Raw genomic sequence first — 23,437 nt, 5'->3', positions numbered from 1 at the left:
TCTCTTAATATTTTCTTCTTCTTCTTTCTATTGGAGATATGGCCATTAATAAATTAAAAAATAAAGTCATTTGAACTCTACTTTCTTAGATTTGTGTATGGAATTACACATTTTCCATTTTACTTTTTTTGAAAACGTTTTATTAGGGGCTCATACAACTCTTACTTTTATGAAATGGTGACTCCCACTTTTCTAAAACGCCTTTTCGTCAGTGAGTGTGTGTGTGTATGAACGTTTGTGAATGAATAATGATAGTAGTGGTGAAAATATGCCCCCTTGGCGACAACAAGCATGTTACTGTATGCCATTAATCTCATTTCACATGCACGCCCCAGAGTGGGACTGTCTCACTGGATTGCCGAGGTGGAACCCTTTAGTAGGGAATATTAGCAGGTATTTTACTCCCACGTGCATTTGACCCACAGCGCACCTGGGTTTGAATTCTTAGTTTTATCATGTAGTAAGAGTATGACTTTTAGTTATTTAAATTTTCTCTGGAAAACAGAAATTACACCCCAGACTTAACTTATTTCTTATATAATATTAAATAAGATAATGTATGTAAAGCACTTTTTGTTGTGCCTGATACTTAGAAAGGGCTCAGTAACAGTAAGTAATCATTAATTTTGCTCATAAAAGCAACAATGATGTTTAACACATTGAAAACATATTTTGAAATCAATAAAATAACCATTTTTGTTTTAAAAGCATTTTCTTCCAACGTTCTTATAAACCCCATTATGTAACAAAAATAGTAGAGAAATATGTATGTTAAACTTGTGCAAAGTAGTTTAAAAGCAATAATGAAAACCACATGGTTAGCAAAATAGTACTCTTTGAAGCCAGGATGGGTAAGGAAATTCCACGAATAAGGCTGTTTTAATGAAATATCACCTCCTTTATAGATTTGTAGGAATGTAGCAATTGTGGACAGCCCATTATAGATTTGTAGGGATGTAACAATTGTGGACAGCCCATATTTTCATATAAACCAAAAGATGATATGGAGATCAGAGTGTGAAGAGGCTTCTTTAAACATTTCTCAACTATGCAGTCCATCTTCTCAATTTTGATGAAGTCCACACAAACATAGAACTTTTGGTAGTCATCAAGTTGAGCTTACTAGCCGCAACTTACCTGAATATGATGGTACCCTGATTTGGGAACTAGCCGTTCCATCTCCTCCTTCACTGTAGGCCCGGACTTCAATAATGTAGACTCCTGCATCAGGGAGTGGTACTACTGCTTGAGGTTTTTGTGTTTCAATGATCTCACTGTTACTGTGACCTTCTTGCCTATAAAAAACCTATAAGCAATAACAGAGGTATTCAAAATTTGACAACTAATTAAGGATTACAAATGCTTATTGACTATCCACTATGTGTCAAAGTCTGTGCTCAGAAAATGGAGCTGAAAGCCAAGAGGGAGATGTAAGCAAATAAATATATATAGTACACACAACAGAAACATATTTATAGGATGCTCCGGTAGGGCATACTTGGGGAAGTTATTCATCTCCTTAAGTCTCAAGCCTCTCTTTTGTACAATGAAGATAATATCGACCCTGTGCTTTTGTTTAGAAAATGAAATTATAGAATGTATGAAATATGCTTAACACAGGGCTTTGTACAATGGTAAATGTAAGAAGAGTAAGCTACTGATTTGTTGTAAACATTTTATTTCAGTTGCATCATAAAAGATGGACAAAGTTGGCATATATATACACATACATATATGTGTGTGTACACACACACACACACACACACACACAGTGTGCTGATGGCATTGCACAGAGGCCTGGTGGCACAGTGGATTACTAATCAGGCTGCTAGCCACAAGCTCAGCAGCTCCAACCCACATGCCACTCCATGGGACACAGATGAGGCTTTCTACTGCCATAAAGATTTACAGCCTTGAAAACTCGACTACTCTGCCTAATAGGGTTGCTTTGAGCCTGGTGGTGGTTCTGTCAAGTAAGCGTTGATTATGGAAAATATATTTTGAGGTTGAGCTAACTTCAATTTCTAGATTAAAAAAGACAAAGGTAAAAACTTCAAGAAAGCAGTCTATTCATATATTGACTTCTGCTTGGAATTTATCCTCTCCTTTGCATTCTGGTAATGTGTTGGTATCCTCTATTTCACTTTGTCTATCTTTCACGGATTTAAATTTATTTGACGGTCTTCAGTGGGGAGTAATACCTGTATGAAACTATTACATGCACAGTATTAGAAAGCAGTCCATAGCTCTAAGATAACTCAGTGTGGTAAGAGAATTCTAAATAGTTATTTGGCACCACTGCTGGGTCAGGCTTAGTGCTTTATACCACAGCCTCATCAGAGAGCAAGGCTGGTTCTTGTCCTCATGGCACTTACAGTTCAATAGAGGAAACTCATAGGCAATACAATGGAGTGTGATATGTGTGCATTGGACTACATAACTGGTGCTATGACAACAGAGGACAGGGCCTTGCCAAGATCTGAAGAATCTATAGCAGATTTTGAAGAATTTATAGCAGATTTTGGTTTAAAAATCTACATTTTCCCCTCCAGAATTTATGCTTTGGGTTTTGATTGTGGCAGTAGGGTGAATTAGAATTCTGATTATCCACATGAGGTAATTAGAAAGCAAATTTATGGGAATGAAGAAGGAGATAAATTGGCGAGGATTGGCAGGGGAGTGACTATGTCAGAGGACACTGTTATTATGGTTTAATAAATTATAATTTCTTATGTCAAAGAAAACTGCAACCAGCAATGCAGATCTAATGTTGGTGTAAAAACCAAAGTGGAAGGAAATTTTGTGGGTCAGTTGAAATTTAGGAACAAAAGATAAAGGTAGGAAAAAGGTCAGCTGATGGTAGCAAAAAGGGTTTGAAATTAAATCTAGCTTTGCCCAATATATCCAAAGAAATATAATTCTATGACTGGAAAGAAGGTACTCTAATAAATTAAAAGACACATTAAATTAATGAGTAGTCTTAGGCGTTTCAGAGAATTGTGGCTCATTTTTTAAAAATTTGACTTAAAAATATGGGCAAGAATGTGAAATGTGAGAAGGTTAAGGTGTTAGTGAGACATGTCCAAAATAGTTACTGACAGTAAGGAGGTCAGGGAATTCTTTCAGAATTTAGACATTTATAGATTGACAGTTGCAATGACAGCTGTCTTCAGGTATTAAAGAATTTGTCTAATGCATTGTCAAAGCTCTTCTAAAATACTATTTAAATAAACTGAGAACAACAGGTCATCCAAAGAGATGATCCTAAACAAACAAAGTATATGTGATGATGCTATCATGAAAGATGTGATCTTGAAGCAACTAATTAATATGTGTGAGAGTAACACAAAATGAGATGAGTGGACTGTACTTTTTCACAGCTGGCACATCCACTTAACTAATGCACCCACATGTGATGGTAGCAATGATACACTATGTGAAATGTTTGGTACAGCATGCCAATGCTGTCATCGATGCCTCCTTCACCCTTATCCGATAATCTGAAAATGGTACTTTTCATTTTGTATAATAAAGATATAAGCCATGATCAAGAAGTCATGGATTAAGTTTAGTAGTCCCTTGGGAGTCAGAAGAAATTCATTGTTCTCTGGGCCTGCTCCTGCCCATGTCAGAAAGTAGTAGTGCAGTTGTGATGGAGACAGCTGGGGGTTGGGCTTAGAGCTGCCCGTGGGTTGCTACAGCATAAGCAAGGGTTCCAGGGTGGTCCTGCATGAATTCAGCTTGCATAACTGTGTGTGTGTGCACGTGTATATACACTATAGTCCTGGGGGCCCCTCTATGACTAGTTGGGCTATCTCATCCAAGCAAGAGGCATGATACCTCTTGTGCCTATGGCCCTGCTGTTTGCCCACAAGGGGAGATTCAAATGGCCTGAGTGGTTAGAGGCCAGTTGCTAGTGAGTCAGAATGCATGCTTATAAAAAAATGCATGGAAAAAGCTCATATCATGTACGTGTTTGTGGAACCATGTGGTGCTTAAAATGTAACAAAATAATTTTTCAGTAGTTATGCTCACAAGCAGAGGAGCCCTGGGGGTGTAATGGTTATGAGTTGGGTTGCTAACTATAATACTAGCAGTTCCAAACCACCAGTTACTCCATGGGAGTAAAATGGGGCTTTCTACTCCCCAAAAGAGCTACTGTCTTGGAAACCAAACAGGAGAAGTTCTACCCTGTCATATCCGATTGCTATGAGATGTCTTTGACTCTATTGCAGTGAGTGTTTTTATTTGCTTGTTTTTATGCTCATAAATATTCCTGAGAAAGATTATTTTTTCATTCTCTGTGTATGTTGGAAATAACACACGGGAACAATTGAAAAATGATGAGAAATCTGAAGCCCTAATTGTACTGGGTTGCGAGAGGAGTCAATGGAATGAGCCAATGTTAGGAAGCACATGGGGTTCCTGAGCAATGAGAATCCAGTGGTAGTTGTGTGGACTGGACAACTTTTCAGAACAGGAATGCCTGATAGACTATTGTAAGATAGTTGCAGGTGTGATGTCCTATTCAAAATATTCTCTGAAAAGATGTGTCACGACCACTGAAGATTTCTAAAAAGTCTGCTCCATGTATATACTCAATATGTTTGGGCCACTTCTGTTTTAGTTTTTTAAAAAAATATATATTAACAAAAACTTAACAAATATAATCAGATGTGAAAAAGATAGTAAATTAAATCTCATGTACTCAAAACTCCACAGGTGGATAAGCTTTGCCTTGTGCTCTGTTGTGCATAGAGTTGCCATGTGTTTAGGGCCTAATGTGATGACAGCTAACGAAAACACAATCACCAGTTTAATCCATTATATAGTAGTCCTTTGAATTTGTGGGACTCATAGAGAAGAAGACAATTCTAATATGTGGAGTAACTATAAGATGAAAGAACCGTTATCAAATTCTAAGAAAGCAGAAGAGCCCTAGAATATAAGCTTCCGGGGAAGCTGGAGAAATACAGGGCCCGGGGTATGGAATTCAGTAAAAAAGGCCAATGCATACAAAGCTGAAGAGTTTAGAAGGCTTTGTCGGATGTCTAAGTGACGTACAGAAGCACAATACTTTGTCCATATTGACGGATCCTAAAATAACTAGCAAACCTTGATTCTGAGTTCACTTCCTTTCCCTAACTCTGTAAACTTTGGAAAGTAGAAGTGAATGGAGAGCAACTGTAGGGTAACTTTTACTTGCTCACAAAGCTGTAGTGAACTATTTCACAGGTGCTTTGGTCATGTGAAGTTGTTCACTCTACAGAGTCATAAGTTAACACACATAAGCCCCCGTATAACTTGCTTACTGGACTTTCTCTGCCAAGGATGGTAAATTTGAAAAGATGCTTCCAATCTTCTTTGAAGATGCTATGTGGTGGGAGAGAGAACGATGGCTCCCCTACATGCAAGTGTGTCTTTGAATGTGTCAGCAGAATGTGGAACATTTTACTACAGATTAGGAAGTGATCATACGTAAGTCCATGCTCACTTTCTTTGTTGGGTAACCCGGCCCTGGGGGCAGGGGAGCGGCACTGTGAAGGGGCTCATGGGTCTGTTAGTTTTAGGTGTTGCTGAGTTGATGCTGACTCACAGTGGCCCAATGTGACTTTGTAGAACGGCCTCGTAGGGGCCTCTATGGTATCGTGGGTGTGCAAGGTTAGCAACGTGAACCTACCAATTGATTCACAGAAGAAAGAGGAGACTCTTTTTTCTCTGAAAGATTTTCAGCCTCAGAAATGCACAGTGGCAGTTCTACTTGGTCTTAGACTTGACTTGATGGCAGTGAGTTTATATATTTGGTGTTCATCTTTATGAGAACAGTTTTTATTTGCTGTGGAGTCGCTGGGTGGGTTTCAATCACGAACTTGAAGCTAGTAGCAAAGCTCTGGATCCTTGACTTAATCTAGGAAAGGATATAGCCCAGATGGAGAAGAAAGGACACTGTCGCCCGAATCTCTCGCCCTGGAGTGCTGCTTGTTCCATTTTTGGATGGGGAGTGGGTGGATATAGAGATAGAGAGATCTCCACCACTTCTCAGTCAGTTTGTTACACGGTAGTGGTGGGTGTGTTGCTGTCATGGAGGCTATGCCACTGATATTTCCAATACTAGCAGGGCTACCCAAGTGAAGTGGTTTCTGCAGACCGTCTGGACAAAGAATAGAGTACAAAGAAGGACTAGGCTGTCCACTTCTAGGAACCAGCCATCAAAGACCTTATGAATAGTCGTGGAACCTGATCAGATACTGAAAACCACATGCGGACCAACAGAACCCTGTAAGATCGAGTGCCAGCCAATGAGACCCACGGCTCGGGACGCACACAGAACATTACTGAGAAGAGCTGCCTTCTTAAAGTGGAGCCAGCCATAATGACAGAGCTAGAGGAAAGCCCTCAGGACTTTAGTTACTGATGGGCTTTGCCCCCCAAATGAGGAAAGTTCAGCTGAAAATATTTATTAATGATTTAAATTTCCAAGAAGCCTGGGTGCTAACTTCTTTTCAACAGATCAGCCTGCCTCAAGCTCCCGCACAGACAGAGAACGATCAGATGCGGACATGCTACTCTTTGGCTATGCTTTTGGAACTGCCAAACAGGGTTTTGAAGCATCACAAAAGGCGGCTCACTATTACACTGGTGCCACCTCTGGCCTGGTAGTAGTTTCTTGGGATGTCCCAGAAATCAAAGAAGAGGTTTTCTTCCTCCCCGCATCCTGCCTAGATCTAGTGCAGTTGTGCTGGAGACAGCTGGGGGTTGGGCTTAGAGCTGCCCGTGGGTTGCTACAGCACAAGCAAGGGTTCCAGGGTGGTCCTGCATGAATTCAGCTTGCATAAGTATGTGCGTGTGTGTGTGTGTGTGTGTGTGTACACTATAGTCCTGGGGGCCCCTCTATGACTAGTTGGGCCATCTCATCCAAGCAAGAGGCATGATACCACTAGTGCCTATGGCCCTGCTTTTTGCCCACAAGTGGGAGATTCAAATGGCCTGAGTGGTTAGAGGCCAGTTGGCTAGATCTGGGAATTCTGTGCTTGTGTAAATTTCCCATTAGAAGTTATAGCTCTTTAACTGGCACCAATGCAGATCCTTGCCAAAGCTGCACTAGTTCTTCACAATGTTATATCACATTCATAAAGGGGTCCCATCCTCCTATTTGTACAATTACTTTGGTTTATTTTCAGACTCCCACCCATTGTTTCCAATCACATTCTTGTCCCATTGTACATGTTTAAGGCATAGCTTTCATTTTAGATTCCTGCCCTCTGAAAACCGGCCCTTCCAGGACAATGTGTTAAGACCTGTGTTAAGTCCAAGTCATTAGTCTATGGTTTTCTTTCCGTTAGGGGGTCCTGAGTGCCTATTTTTGCCAGGTTTCCTACTGGGAGACATTCCATCTGTCAAAGGGTCTAATGAAGTTTGATTGCAAGAGAGAAGGCTTTGTGGTCTCTCAACTTTGTTAATAGTGATTCTTTTCTTCTAGTAGACATAGGCAATGCAGCAATTTCAAGTTGATGAAAGGAAAAACAATGCTCTGGTAATGTATGGATGCCTACTCGTCATAAATGTATAGAACTGAGATGACCCTTCTAGTCACTCTTACCTCAGTAGGAAGGGTTGTGTGATGTGGGGTTGCCTGCGGTCCAAACTTACTTTAGGATAAAAGGAATGCTGCCGTTGGTGTCTTAAAATACTTCTACTAGGAATCATCTGAAATATATATTCCATTCATAATTTTTTTAGAATTTACTGTCAGAATTTTAGTACTGAGATACAACACAGATAGTATTGTTTGACTTTCTCTGAGAGTTAAAAATCATGATGATTCTTAGTTGAAATATTGTGGTCCTTCACAATTCTATTATAAATATTTTCAACCAATAATGCATGTGGGGAGTTTAGGCCAGCCCACAGAACAGGAATTTGAAACTCAGCCAATTCCATACAAAGACTATGTATACTTGAAAGTCAGAGAAGAGGATGTTAAAAAAAAACTGTACAATATATTCTCAGATCTCTCAGTATCTCAGATGTTGGGTTTATGTTTGTAGCTTGTTCTCTCCCCCTGTGGATTTTTTACTGCCTTTTGTGTGGGTCCTGCACTTGGCTACTCACTGGAAAGTTGATGGCTAGAATCCAATTAGAGATGCTTCCAAAGAAAAGAAAGATCCGAGCCCTTGAACACCCCGTGGGGCGCAGTTCTGTTCTGAAATATGGGGGCTTGACACGAGTGGGCATGTGCTCAACAGAAACTTTAAAGTTTTCATTTTCTGTTCCGTTGATAATGCTGGACTTCACCCACCCCCCTTCAGCGATTTTGTTAATAAGAGTCATTGTACTTAAACTGTGTTGTTCATTCTTTGCCATCTGCCAACAACCTTGATCTGCTGGTCCTGTCACCAGGCACGATGGAATCAACATCAGACTAGACATGGCTTTTCTGGACAATTTTCTACACTTTGTGTGGTTGAAACGAATTTTGACTCTTTTGACTTTCCCACCTATAGAAAGTCTTTCCGTAGGAGCGACAGATGGAAAATGATTGAGAAAAACCAGAACAAAACAAAATTGCAAAGCAAATAAAATGGAAAGCACATCTGTTCATGGATCTTCGTATGCCTTATTAATTATACATCCTCCCAGTAACCATCTTCTTGATGTGTGTCTGTGCAAGACAGGGGAGCCACACTGACCTTGTAACCCATGACTTCGGATTCGTTGGCTAATGGTCTGACAGGTTCCCAACCCAGAGAAACTTGAGAGCCTTGTTGCTCCCACCTGAGGTTGCTCGGTGCTTGACTAGGTGCTGCAACATAAGAAGGAAAATAGGCTGTCAACGATTTTGAAATCCATTGCTTCATTTTAATCCTTGATAGTATTTCAGGGCTTTCCCCCCTCCTGTGTTCAGCAGTTGGCTGGTACCACAGGCTCCCTTCCAGCTGGACTCAGATAAGGCGGGTTTTGCTCCGGGAGTGTCATTTTAATCGCTACTCCACGGAGCCTTTCAACCCGAATCCTTTTATCTTCCTTCCGTGTCAAACCCACTTAGCCTTGTTTCACAGGAAGATAACCTTTATCTACTGTGAATGCAAAATGTTCAGCGCTAGTTTTGGAATTCAGATCTGAGCATTGAGGCAGGACTATGAATCAAAACACCCCTTCAACTCTGCTTATTATGTGTCTCTTGTGGCGTTCAGAAATGTTCAAAGATGTTTCCCTTTCACTTGAAACAAACAAGAACCCGGGTCACTTACGAGATTTCTTGGTGGTTGCACGCACTTCCCTGCTAGGTGGCCCATATCCAGCTCCATTATAAGCCCTCACTGTGAAGTGATATAACGTATTGCCTTCTAATCCTGTCAGGGTGATGGATGACTCATTCCCCCTGGTTTTGACTGTTTCTGCTGCTGCTTCTTCTGCTTCCATGTCTTTCCAATAACTGACCTGTCAACAAATTATCACATGACAGATTAATTGTAAAGGTTCCCCTGTGCTTAACTTGAACTTTTTTTCCTTGCGGGTGGGTGGAAGTGAAGGGTGGTGTGTATTGAACACCAAGCCATAGATAGATAGATAGATAGATAGATAGATAGATAGATAGATAGATAGATAGATAGATAGATAGATAGATAGATAGATAGATGTAGATGATATCGATATAGATATAAATATAGATACACATAGATATTCTAGAATATAATTCCTATGGTACTCAATTCGTGGAGCCTACAACCTATTGTTGTCCCAGTCGGTTCCTACTCATAGTAACCCCATCGATCAGAGGAGAACTGCCCCTCAGGGTTGTAAACGTTGTCATCTTTCAGAGACATCCAATATGGCCATGGGGACAGAGCCACTTTGAAAGTCTCTGCCAAGGAACTTTGAGTTCTGGACCTTCCCTGAGGAGAAGCTTCTGCTAATTCTATCTTGGCATCTCAGAGGGAGAAATTGACAAAATGAACTCTCCAAGAAGCCGCAGATTCTGTGTGGCCAGGCAGTACACTGGGGAGGGGAGGGAGGGAGGTGCCCTTCCCCTTTGCTCTCGGGACCGTGGTCGAGAAAGGGGGAACGGTGAGTTGACAATTCTTCTTAACAGTCCCTTGCTAACACCACACAGAACACAAACACTTTGTCTCCTACATACTTGTGGGTAAACCCAGTGGGAATTTGGGTGGAAAAATTCACAGTTCCTGTGGCTTGGGGCTGAGATAATCCTTATCCACTCACTGCATTCCCGCAGGAATGGCCCCTCCAAAGTTGTAATCTTTTTTTAAAGTTTTATTAGCATTTCATCCACATGTCATACAATTCAATCATTCAATCATATCAAGAAGAGTTGTCCGATTGCCACCATATTGAATTGTAGAACATATTCTTCTTTGTTTATTTGTTGTTAGTTTTTAAAAAATCATTTCATTATGGGCTCATACAACTTTTTTTTTAAAGGTGAGCAGTGCTAACTCCTTATTTTTTCATGTGAGTAGTAGGAACAAGGCCTTTCTAATAAATTCACCCTTGAACAGCTCACACATAAAGAAGGCATGTTTTCAGCTACAAGGCTTCCAGTTGTCTCAGTGGATCAAAGTTGGAATCTTTATGGAAGCCGATTGTCAGAGCTTTTACCCAGCTGGTGGATTGCAACCGCTCTCCTTGGGGTTAGCATCTGACGCTTAAACATTTTAACTATTGTACCTCCAGGTTTCCTAGCAGAGCTCGCTACCAAAACTGATCACCCTGGAATTGATTCCAATTTGTAGCAACCTGGTGGCTTGGTGGTTCCATGCTGGGCCTGCCTTCCTTGAGAGAAAGAGAGGGTTTTCTAGCCCCCTAGAGAGTTGCAGTCTTGGAAACTTACAGGGGAAGGACTGTACTTCTATGCATGGATGGCATCAGTCTCTCGCTCAACCCCATAGATATTCCTGTAGAATTACAGCCTCTTTTCAAAGGTACAGTCCCTGACAGGGGTAGAGCACCCAGGGAGCAAGGTCAGCATGGGTTTACTTATGAGCTGACTTCCGATTGGTAATGAACAACCAGGAACACTCAGGTGAAGTTGTTCCCTATCAGGTAGTAAGCAAGCACAAGTAAGTCGATGCTTACTCTGGTTACTGGGTAATCTATCACTACTACAACGTCTTTCCCTCTGTGAAATAGCTAGCCTCCCTACCTTCTAGTTGGCAGCGGAGACCTTATCTATGTCACCACTGAGGTAGTTAGTTTATTGTGCCAGCCTGACTGATAAACACATGTGGGGTTAATTGAAGGGTGGAGGGATAAATGGCTCAGTGAGCCTCGCCTTTCTAGTTCTCGTGTCTCTTGCTTGGTGATGGTCAGATCAGGGTGCAGCTGCCTTAGCAGTTCCCTGCTACAGTTGCAAGGCTGACTTCCTGAAAGACATCCCCGAGCAGAAGCCACATGGACCTACCTCGATGCAGCCCTGGGTGCTGGAGCTGCCAGCTCTATGATGCTTACACTTCCACTGACTCAGCATTGCTCCTGCTGTTGGCATCATTGCGTGTGTTTTGTGAGATGGAGGAGGACTTTGTGGATTGGTGTTGGACATAGGGGTTAATGGGTTAATGTTGGACTTGTGGGCTTTGGCAACAGTGGGTTGGGATCTTTTCTTGATGTGCACTTACCCTTTATATAAAACTCTCTCTTATAGGTGAGCTTCTGTGGATTTGTTTCACTAAAGTACCCAGACTAACACACCACCATGGCTTCCACTGACAGACTGTACTAAAAAGTCCAAAGTCACAGCCTTGTGACTGGCTTTGACCCTAGCACTAGAGCACAGCAAAGAAAGGTGCCCCCTCCGAGGCTGCAATGTGAAATGCATGGAAAGACCTCAAAGTGCTCCCTGACATTAAGGAAGACCCATTTCAAGGAAGCGGAAAAATTGCTCTTCTTTCATAGGTCACCAGAACCAGTTACCCGTCAGAGTCACGCAGCTGGACTGAATTATCTGAGACAGAGGCAAGAGCAGTATTTCCTCCTGGCGCCACACCAAGGTAAAGCACCCAACCAGTGCCACTTCCACTCTTCCATGACGTAATCGTTTTTCTGTTGTTATTTGTTCTCATTGTTGTTCATAGAATGCGTTTTCAGTAACTGGGGGGCATACTGGACAAGGAAAAAATGGAGGTATATGGGTTTTGACACAGTGATGTGGGAAGAGTGGACTCTGGTAGGCGGATTGCTGGGGTGAGGCCCATGTCTTCAGATTCATGCATGTGGCTATACAAGTCCTTGCCAGACGGCAGACATTTACTGCAGGTGGATAGCAGCTTCTCAAGGAACCGAGGGACTTGAAATGTTGATGGGTGACCATGTTCCGAGGTTCACAGACGTGTTAGAAAGAAAAGGTACCAGACACTCATGGGACCTGGGAGTGTTTTGCATAATTAGCATTGCTAGATTCTGGGGGAAAGGCAGCCTGTAACAGCTTTCTGTTAAGGCACCGTTGGGTATCAAGAAGAAACCCAGTTATAAGCTCAGAGTGGCTGGTCTCTTGATTAGACTCAGCAACTGTCTTTGTGTTAGCTAAGGTTTAACCTGATTCAGACACTGAAAGTTAATTATCTGTAACACAGTTGTTGCGGATTCCATGGGGAATGGTTTCAGGACTCCCTGCCTATACCAACATACAGAGGCTCAAGCTCTTTATAGAACGTGGAATAATATTTGTATAGCATCAAAGCCTATTATCCTCCAAACACAAATCACCTCTACATTACTTATGCAATATAAACATTCTGTGCTCCTTCGTAGCCTCTGAAAATACCGTGGATTGCCAGACAACAAACACATTTGTGGAATAACGACAGCCGGAACGCTCCTGGGCATCAAGGGTGGGGAGATTTTGTCTCACTTACTTTGGACATGCTATCAGGCGAGGCCAGTCCCTGGAGAAGGACACCATACTTGCAAAAGTGAAGGGCATTGAAAAAGAAAGACCCCCGATGCGAGGAAGTGACACAGTGGCTGAACAATGGGCTCAAACGTAACAATTGTGAGGACCGCACAGGCCGGGCAGTGATTCACTCTGTTAGACATGAATTGCTACTGACTTAATGGCACCTAGCAACACAACCTTAGCCTTTGAGGGAAGGCATTGGCTAGTAATTGCCTTTCTTCTCCTTGTTCCAGCTTCCATCCATAACTCCAGGATGTTTTCATCCATTGTTGCTTGAATTTAAGATGGAACCCAAATTTCTATTTTCTTGCTGTGATGTTTGTACTGGGATGCAGTACTATTTATTTAATTCTCCTTCACATGCTTTGCCACCTGTACAGGTTGAAAGCCTGCTACCTCATTTTCTAGGATTTCTTTTCTGCAACACAATATGGGCTGCAAAGAATCAGTTTTAAACGTGGAAATATTGTGGAGCATATCACAGACTATTTTCAGCCCTAGGAAATCATTGCAGGTTTCTCCCGGGAATGAACATGTGAGTCGGCAACCCACCTTAAGGACATCAACCAGCCTAAGTGATGGCTGAAGGAAAATAGGAGGAGGTAGAAGAAAGCAATAAATTATAACTGCAATTTTGTGAAATGAAAGTGATAGTGTTGCTGCTGGGCCCCGTTGAGCTGCCTGTGACTCCAAATGATGCAAGGAACAGCACAACGAGACATCACAGCCCAGCTCCATCCTCACAACTCTTGTTAGGTTGCGCCCACTGTTACAGCCAGAGTGACTATTTTGTTGAGGGTCTTGTTTTCCCTGACCAGCTACTCTACCAAACATGACGTCCCTCTCTAGGGATTCAGCCTTCCTGAGAACACGTACAGTCTCGCCGTCCTTTCTTCTAGGGGGTGGCGTTCCCGCTGTACTCCCTCCAAGACAGATTGATGTGTTCTTCGTAAGCTCCGTGGCACTTCCATGATTCTTTGACAGGAACAGGATTTCAATGCATCAATTTTCCGGTGGTCTTTCTTGTTCACCGTCGAGCTTTCACAGGCAGATGAGACGACTGAACTACTATAGATTGGGTCAGGCACTCCTTAGTTTTCAAGTGATCTATTTGATCTTTCATGTTTTAAGTAGATCGTGTGCCACAGGTTTGTCCAGTGCAACATGCCATTTGATTTTCTTTCTCTTTTTTGGGGTGGAGATTTTATATATTTATTTATACCTGGTATTCTTAAAAGAGTTGTTAAAAGTGTCGAATAACACTTTGAACTTATAATTGAGTCCTTTTCTTTAACATTAAAAAATTGTTATTTAGGTGGGGGGTTACATTTTAGATTAACCAACTTTGGATTCAACAGTTTAAACTACTAATCATTGTCCACCCACGCCACCCCTACCCCCAAATAGTTGACCCATCATTCAATCCTTGATTTCTCTTCCCCCTTCTGTGGATTACCATCTTCCATTTCATCCACACTTGACACCCATCAACAATCTAACCCATGCTTAATGTTTCCTCCATTGCACCCCCGTCTCCTTGACAAACTGCAGAGGCTGTTCCCTTTGGTATAGGTCTTTCTCTTTCTTTTTCTTTCCTTCCTTCCTTCCTTCTTTCCTTCCTTTTTGATATCAGTGGCGTCATAGATATAACACTCGTTCTTTTGTGATTGGCTAATTGTACTCCATGTAATTTTCTCCAGGTTCATCCAGGCCATAGGGTGTTTCATGTTTTCTTTATTGTTTTTCACTGATATATAGAATTTAATGGTACATATGTACCATTTATCCATGCCTTATCTATTCTCCTATTGTTGGGAATTTAAGTTGTTTCCACCTTCTTGCTATTATGAAAAGGCTGCAATGAATATAGACATGCACATATCTGTTTGTGTTATGGCTCTTAATTCTTTAGGATACATCACCAGTGGCAGAATTGCTGGATTGTTTGCAGTATTGACGTCCTTTGCCCACTTAAAAAAATAAGTTTACCTCCTCTCTGGGGGATGGCAATGGGGAGGCGGGTGAGGGGAGACGCTGGGGAGTGTAAGATAAGATATCATAATTATTTATAAACTATCAAGGGACCAGGGGGAAGGGGAAGCGGGGAGGGAGGGGGATGGGGGGAAAAAAGGGAAACCGAGCTGATTCCAGGAACCCAAGTGGAAGGTGAATTTTGAGAATGACGAGTGCAACGAATGTATAAGGGTGCTTTGCTCAATGGATGTATATATGGATTGTGATAAGAGTTGTATGAGCCCCAATAAAGAGATTTATTAATTAAAAAAAAATAAACTAAAAAATATAAGTTTATTGGGGGCTCATGTAAATCATCACAATCCATACAATCATCCACTGTGTCAAGCAAATTTGTACATTTATTGCCATCATCATTCTCAAAACACTTGTTTTCGACTTGAGCCCTTAGTATCAGCTCCTCATTTCCCCCCCTCCCTCCCTGCTTCCCTTCCTCATGAACCCTTAATAATTTCTAAATTATTATTATTTTGTCCTATCTTTCACTGTCCAATGTTTCCCTTCACCCATTTTTCTGTTGTCTGTCCCCCAGGGAGGGTGTTATACATCAATCCTTGTATTCAGTTCCCCTTTTCTACCCCACCTTCCCTCCACCCTCCCGGTGTCGCCACTGACCCTGAGGGGTTCATCCGTTCTGGATTCCCTTTTTCCATTTCCTATCTGTACCCTTGTACATCCTCTGGTCTAGCCGATTTGTAAGGTAGAATTTGGATCATGATAGTCGGGGGGTAGGGGGGAAGGAAGCATTAAAGAACTAGAGGAAAGTTGTATGTTATAGTGCACCCTGATGGGCATTTCTCCTCCCCGCGGCCCTTCTGTAAGGGGCTGTCCAGTTGCCTACAGATGGACTTTGGGTCCCCACTCTACACTCCCCCTCATTCACAATGATAGGATTTTTGTTCTTTGATGCCTGATATGTGATTCCATCGAAACCTCATGATCACACAGGCTGGTGTGCTTCTTCCATGTGGGCTTTGCTGCATCTCAACTGGATGGCCGCTTGTTTATCTTCAAGCCTTTAAGAACCCAGATGCTGTATCTTTTGATAACCAGGAACCATTAGCTTTCTTCACCATCTGTTTTGTCATCAGCTTATGCATCTGCTTTGTCATCAGCAATGTGTTGGGAAGGTGAGCATCATGGAATGCCAGTTTAATAAATGAAGTGTTTTTGCATTGAGGGAGTACTTGAGTAGAGGCCCAAATTCTATCTGCTACCTTACTACAAACCTATAAATATATGCACATAGATCTATTTCCCCATCCATATATATATATATAAAATTTACATATGTACATGCCTGTATTTAGATCTCTATAAATGCCCTTTGCCTCCTAGTTCTTTCCTCTAGTTCTGTTTACTCTCCTCTTGTCCCACTATCATGCTCAGTCTTCATTTGGGTTTCACTTATTATTCCCTTATCCCTGGGTTTGTTAACACACACTTCCCTTCCCCCACCTTCCCCTCTCCCATGTCTCCCTGGAACCATCAGTCCCATTGTTCTCTCCTCCAGATAGTTTATCCCACTTATCTTATCTAGATAGATCTGCAGAGATAATATGCAGAAAAACAAAGCAACAAAAGAAAACAAAACAACATCAGAAAACCAATGACATTAAAAAAAAAAGCCTGTAACTAGTTCAAGTTTTGTTTGTTGACCTTTGGGAGTGTTGTCTGGTTGAGTGTGATGGAGTGGCTTGCCCTGACCCAAAGTCTACTCTTGGTATTCCCTTGGACTTCCTTGCTCTGCTCCCCTTGATGTTGTGTTGCATGCCCCTAGTGTTTTGCCTAGATGTGGTGGGGTCAGATTGGGTGCAATTCCCATACTTGTCTCCAGTGTTATCCCCCAAGGGCTATGGGTCAATGAGGGATGTCCTGTCTCATAGTAGGGCTGGCCATATGGTCTTCTCTGTGTATTCGCTGCTCTGAGCAGGGATATTGTGCTCAGGACTTGTTGGGCCAGGGTGTGCTCCACTCTCTCTTCCTCCCCTTTATTTTCTCCCATGTGCTCTGGTCAGATATGTCCCTCTCGCTGAGCTGTAGCTTCAGTGCTGTCCTCTGAAGTGAATTCTTCTGGTGGGAGGGGTGGCTGTCCACATAGTTGGGATTAGGGCCAGCCCCGGAGACCTCTCTGTGATTCCCTGCTTCATGCTGGTATGTTGCATGCACATCTTGGAGCACTGCTTTGCCCACCTTTTAATGGAGTTATTAATCATTTTCTAATTGAGGTTTTGTATTTTCTGTATATTTTAGAGATAAGTCGCTTGTCTGTTTTGTTATTGCCAATTATTTTCCCCCATTCCAAGGGTTCTTTCTTGACTTTTTAAATGAAACATTTTAATAAACATAAGTGTCTTTTTTTAGTAAGTCCCAGTCATCTATTTTGTTTTCTACTGCGTATGTTTCCTTTGTTGTATTTGATAGCATGTCTATGCCTTAGAATATGGTCCTTAAGTTTGTCCCTATTTTCTCACTGAGGGTCTTTATAGTTCTGGGATCTATATTTAGGTGTTCTGATCCCTCATAAGTTCATTTTTTTGCATATAGGGTGAGGTATGGAATTTGCTTTATTCTTCTGCAGATGGAAATCCAATTATGCCAGCACCATTTGTGGAACAGACTATGTATATCTCATGTTTTTTGTTTGCCTTTGGTCAAAGCTTTGTGTTTTACAGGGTTTTAAACTGATTTCTGGCTTCTCTATTCTGGTTTTCTATCTACCTATCGTTGTACCAGTACAGCCTATTTTAACTGTCTTCTTAAGTTCCTGTTTCTCCTAGGTCTTTTCCCTCCCCATATGAGGCTAGTAATTTGTTTTTCCATTTTTTAAAAAGGACAACGTTGGATTCTGGATCAGATGTGCATCGTTCTTATAGATTGCTTTGGGAAGTATTGACCTCTTCACAACTTTGAGCATTCCTCTCCATGAATATGGAACATTATTCCAATAGTATAGGTCTCTCTTGGTTTCTAGTAGTACTCTTCTTTGCCTACATCTTTGCAAATCTTCAATTAGGTTTATTCCTAAGTATTCCATTTTTGTGAGGTTATTATAAATGATAGTCTCTTCTTGATTGATTTTTTCAGAGTTCTCTTCATTAATATTCAATTGATTGCTGTATATTAATCTTGTATCCTGCTACACTGCCAAATCTCCCAATTCTTTCCAATTGTTTGGTTGAGTCTTTGGGATGTTCTATGCATACAATCTTTTTATCTGAAAATTGTGAGCATTTCACTTCTTTGCCAAACTGAATTCCTTTTATTTGTTTTTGTTCGCTAATAGTTCTGGCTATGACGTCCAGTGTCAAATGTTGAGTAAGGGTGATGATAAGGGGCATACTTGTCTGGTTTCCATTTGTCAGTGGGATATGTTCCATAACTCTCTGTTGATTGAAATGTTGTCTTTTGGTTTTGAGTGAATGGGCCATTATTCTGTTGAGAAATATCCCTGCTATTCCTATTTTTCTGACAGTTTGGTTGTTGGTTTTTGAATCAGGAAAGAGCACAGGCTGTTGTCAAATGCCTTGTCTGGCTCTATTGATAGGATCATACACGTCTCCTTGTTTTGTTTAAGTGATAAATTACATTATTCCCCCCCTACTGCTGAACCATCCTTGTGTGCATGGTATGAATCCCACTTCATTATGGTGTATTATTATGTTTTCGTATATTGTTGGGCTGTATTGACCAGTAGTTCATGGATAATTTTGGCATCTATGTTCATGGGAGATATTAATCTGCTTTTTCTTTGTGGTGTCTCTGCCTGGTTTTCTCTTCATACAATGAGTTTCAGGGGTGCTGTTCTTGTCTACATTCTGTAATAGTTTGTGCAGAATTGATGTCAATTCTGCTCTAAATATTTGGTAGAATTCTCCTGTGAAGACAAGTAGACTTGGAATTTTGTTGTTGGAAGTTTTTTAGTGACTGAATGTAAACCTTATTTAGTTACAGGCTTACAGAGATTTTCTATTTCTCACTGCCATTGATTCAGATCTGGCTTATAGGGTAGATAGTGTGCTTTAAAATATTTGTCCGTTTCATCTAGGCTTTTAAGTTTGCTGGCATAGTCTTTTGTAATAATGTGTTACTGGTTTTAAAATATATATATTATTGATATTTACTTATCTGTTTTTCCTCTTTGTTAAGTTTTGAGTGGTTTTTCAATTTTGTTATTCCTTTCAAATAACCAACTTCTTGTCATGTTGATGTTTTTCTATTACTTTTTGTTTTCTAATTCATTTAATTCTGCTCTAGACTTTATGATTTATTTTCTTCTGGTGACTGCAGGTGTATTTGGTTGTTGATGATGCTAGATTTCTTGACCACTGCTTTCAAAAGTGCCGATTGTAAATCCAAGTTAAACAAAACCTTTAAAAACTTATATATATATAATATATATATAAATTTTTCATGATGTTGTCTATTGATCCAGCTGTGAAGAGCTTGGTTTTCCTTATGTTGTCGTCCGTACTGAAGGCTGGAGTATGGATTTTGATTTCCATTAAAAAGTGTGTCAACTCCTCTACACTTTCAGCAAGTAAAGCTATGACTTCTGCAATATTGTAGGTTGTTAATGAGCTTTCTTCCATCGTGATGCTGAGTTCTTCTTTTGTCCAATTTCTCAGATTATTAGCTCAGCATATAGATTGAATGAACATGGTAAAAGGGCACAGCCCTGACATGCACCTTTTATGATTTTAAACCAAGTAGTATTCCCTTGTTCTATTCAAACAAATACTTTTTGGTCTCTGTATAGTTTCTTTATGAGCACAATTAATATTCTGTAATTCCAACTCTTTACAATATTGTCATTTTTTAATGATTCACACAGTTGAATGCCTTTACATAGTCAACAAAACACAAACAAAATCTTTCTAGTATTCTCTACTTCCAGCCAAGATTCAATTGGCATTAGCACTGATACCTTCTTCTGAAATTGGCTGGCATTTTTGACAGACTCCTGCTGATGTAGTTCCACAACTAATTTTTAATTATTTTCAGCATAATTTAATAATATTGTTCTGTAATGTCTGCATTTTGTTGTGACACATTTCTTCGGAGTGGGCACAAATCAGATCTCTTCCAGTTAGCCATATTTCATCCTTCTGCTACTTTACATATTGGACCTTTTTTTAGTTGCCAGCTAGTTAGGTGTGACTCATAGCAAATTTATGTACAATATTGCTCAATCCTGGGCTCATCTCTTTGTCATTGCTATATTTGAATGCATTTTTGCAACGATTTATTGCATCCATCTCTTTCATGAGGGTTTCCCTAATATTTGTTGACTCACTATCAAACATGCTATCCTTTTCTATTGATTGGTATTTCTTTTATTTTTTATTTACTTTTTGCACCCCCCCACCCCACCCCGAGAAGACCCCCAAGATTGGTATTTCTTGATGACATTTCAAAGTACTATACTTTGCTTCTAAGGAGTCTTTATGCATATTATATTATGTAGAACACTTTCTTTCTTTTGTATATAGATTTTGTTGTTGATAATTAGCTTTCTAATTCAGTTCCGGAGGTAAGGAATAGCTTTTCACTCTAAGATCAGCTGGCTGACTAGGAGACTTTCGATGTGTCTCTTTTGGGGAGAGAGTGAGGACATCTCCATTTGCAAAAGGGATATCTATATTATGTCAGTCTGAGCAGTGTGGTTATTCATTGTTGATTTGGAGGAATTGTGGGAAAGGTGTGTATGGATGTTGAATACCCAATAGGCTATGGAATTTTAGTGTTCAATGTCCATATTACTCTAAACCTGGTGTGTATTCCTACACTGACAAGGATGGGAAGCTAAAAATCATATTTAAAGAACCTCTTGAAGTTAAGTTTCTGGGTCTGTTTTAGGCTTAGCCAATCAGATGCAAGCACATAATATTTGAAAGTAAGTGAGTTGGAGGTTGGATTTTGTCATCTGTTTTATATCTAGCCAGCATATTACTGGATTCGTCACTACTTCCAACATTAATAAATGTCTCATTGTCTAGCTACTAGATTTATGGTACCTTAAAAGCAGGGCATAGGGCATTCATTTTACTGATGCAAATCATAGCAATAATGGCAGGATTCTGGAAGTAGAACAATAATAGCAGAGGTCTCCAAGTCACGGAGACTTCTTTAAGGTGGTGGCTCCCTGATCCTGCTGGATTCCGCCCTGTGGCAGCAGAGTGTGCTTCTGAAGCTGACAGTACCCTGCTCTTATAAGACTCCACTCTCTCCTTTTGTAGCTTGGTTCTGGAGTACAGCCTTTAATAGGTTTCATCTAACATGATCACCAGGAATCTGTTAATTCTCTCAATTGTCTTATCAACAAGTTAACACCTGCAATAAAACCTTCCTTGCCATCCTATAGGCTGGAAGATAAACAAGGGGCCATCTAACTGAGAAAGAACAAAGCCCACATGGAAGAAGCACACCAGTCTGTGAGATCACAAGGCATCAAAGAGATCAGGTATCAGGCATCAAAGACCAAAAAATTAAAAAAACATAACATTGTGAATGAGTGGGTGTGCAGAGTGCGGACCTAGCGCTCATCTGTGGGAAATTGGACATCCCCCTATTGAAGGGCTGTGGGGAAGAGACAAGCCAGTCAGAGTGCAGTGTAGCAACAATGAAATATATAATTTTTCTCTAGCTCTTGAATGCTCCCCCTCACTCCCACTATCATGATCCCAATTCTACCTTATAAATTTGGCAGGACCGGATGATGTACACTGGCACAGATAAGAACTGGAAGTACAAAGAATCCAGGACTGATGAACCCCCTCAGGACTATGGTGAGAGTGTTGATATCAGGATGGTGGAGGGAAGGTTAGGGAGAAAGGGGGAAAAGATTACAAGGTCTACATATAACTTCCTCCCTGGGGGATAGACAGCGGAGAAGTGGGTGAGGGGAGATGTTGGTTGATATAAGATATGACAAAATGATAATAATTTATAAATTATCAAGGGTTCAAAGGGGAGGGAGAAGTGGGGAAGGAGGGGAAAAATGAGGAGCTGATACCAAGGGCTCAGTAGAAAGCAGGGGCTTTAAGAATGATGATGGCAACATGTGTACAGGTGTGCTTGACACAATTGATGTATGCATGGATTGTGATGAGTTGTATGAACTCCTAATAAAATGATAAAAAATAAATGAAACCCTTCTTGCTGAAATTAAATAAATTCAGTTCTTTGTAACTAAACTATACTAGATACACCAAGATACTTAATTTATATATATATATACATATATACATATATACATATACATATATATATCAGATTACTATTTATCAGTTCTCTCTTCATTAAATTAGCTTGCCATATAAATGAGTGAATGGATTTCAGAAATCTATTCGATTACCTTGGAATTTCTTATGGATTGCACCTCAACATACAAAAAGAAAAATCCTCAAACTTAACCAATATCAACAATGATTAACAGAAAAAATATTGAAATTGTCAAGGATTTCATTTTACTTCGATCCTAGTCATTGACCTTGGAAGCAGCAAGCAAGAAATCACCTTACATATTCCACTGGGCAAGTCTGCTTCAAAAGGTCTCCTTTAAATATTATAAAGCATAGATGTCACTTTAAAGACTAAGGTATGGTAACTCAAACCAGGGTATTTACAATTCAGATCATGTGCAAGTGATAGCTAGGCTAAGAAAGATGAAAGAAGAACTGATCTATATGAATTATGGAACTAAAGAAGAATATTGGACATACCATGGGCTTTCAGAAAGATGAACAAATCTTTCTTGGAAGAAGAAATCTGCTCTATAGAAGCAGGGAGTAAAGACTTTGTCTCATGTTTCCACATATTATCACAGGGACCAGTACCAAGAGAAAGACACCAAGCTTGGTAAAGTAGTTGGTCAGCAAAGAAGAGGAAGAGTCTCAACAAGATGGATCCACACTGGCTTCATCAATGGACCTAGCAGGGCTACTGTGAAGACGTAGGGTCAGGGAGTGTTTCCTTCTACTGTGCTATCAGTTGGACTAGGCTCGACTGCTCCTAACAACTCTCTCATATGATGCTGGTTCTGTTATGCCTGGTTCTGAGAAGTGATGAAAAATCACTTGTTCTGTGAAGATATATATATATATTTACATATAATATATTTATATTAAAATATATATATTTGTCATTTTAACAATCTTTGTATGTAGAGTGCAGGGATATTAATTATTTTTATCATATTGTATAACCATCATCCTTATCAATTCTTAACATTTATCATCATCTGAGAATATATTTAACTGAAAACTGTTATTATCAAGTTACAAAATTAGCTGATAATTCAGTTATATTTTTAATTTCTAACTCTCTGTTTCTATGCTGTTAAATTTTTTCTCAAACCAAAAACCAACCCCATTGCTCAAGGGTCAATTCTAACTGATAGTGACGTTTTACAGGGTTTCTGGCCTGTCAATATGGGAGTAGACAGCCTCAATTTTCTTCCCTGGAGCCACAGGTGGCTTTGATCTACTG

General features: G+C 40.4%; 1 protein-coding gene across 1 annotated transcript in view; it reads right to left on the bottom strand.

Moving 5' to 3' along the window:
- CNTN5 (contactin 5) overlaps positions 1–23,437 on the bottom strand; it is a 557,068-nt gene that overhangs the window by 7,933 nt on the left and 525,698 nt on the right. Inside the window, exons 21-23 of the mRNA XM_075547810.1 lie at positions 9,252–9,441; positions 8,691–8,803; positions 1,138–1,306 (exon numbers count right to left, since the gene is read on the bottom strand). Of these exons, the coding sequence (XP_075403925.1) occupies positions 1,138–1,306; positions 8,691–8,803; positions 9,252–9,441 (472 nt within the window). The remainder of the gene's footprint in view (positions 1–1,137; positions 1,307–8,690; positions 8,804–9,251; positions 9,442–23,437) is intronic.

Source organism: Tenrec ecaudatus, chromosome 4 (genome assembly GCF_050624435.1).
Source record: "Tenrec ecaudatus isolate mTenEca1 chromosome 4, mTenEca1.hap1, whole genome shotgun sequence".
NCBI classification, from domain to species: domain Eukaryota; kingdom Metazoa; phylum Chordata; class Mammalia; order Afrosoricida; family Tenrecidae; genus Tenrec; species Tenrec ecaudatus.
The sequence above is the reverse complement of the archived record's forward strand: the minus strand, read 5'-3'. Positions and strand labels throughout refer to the sequence as shown.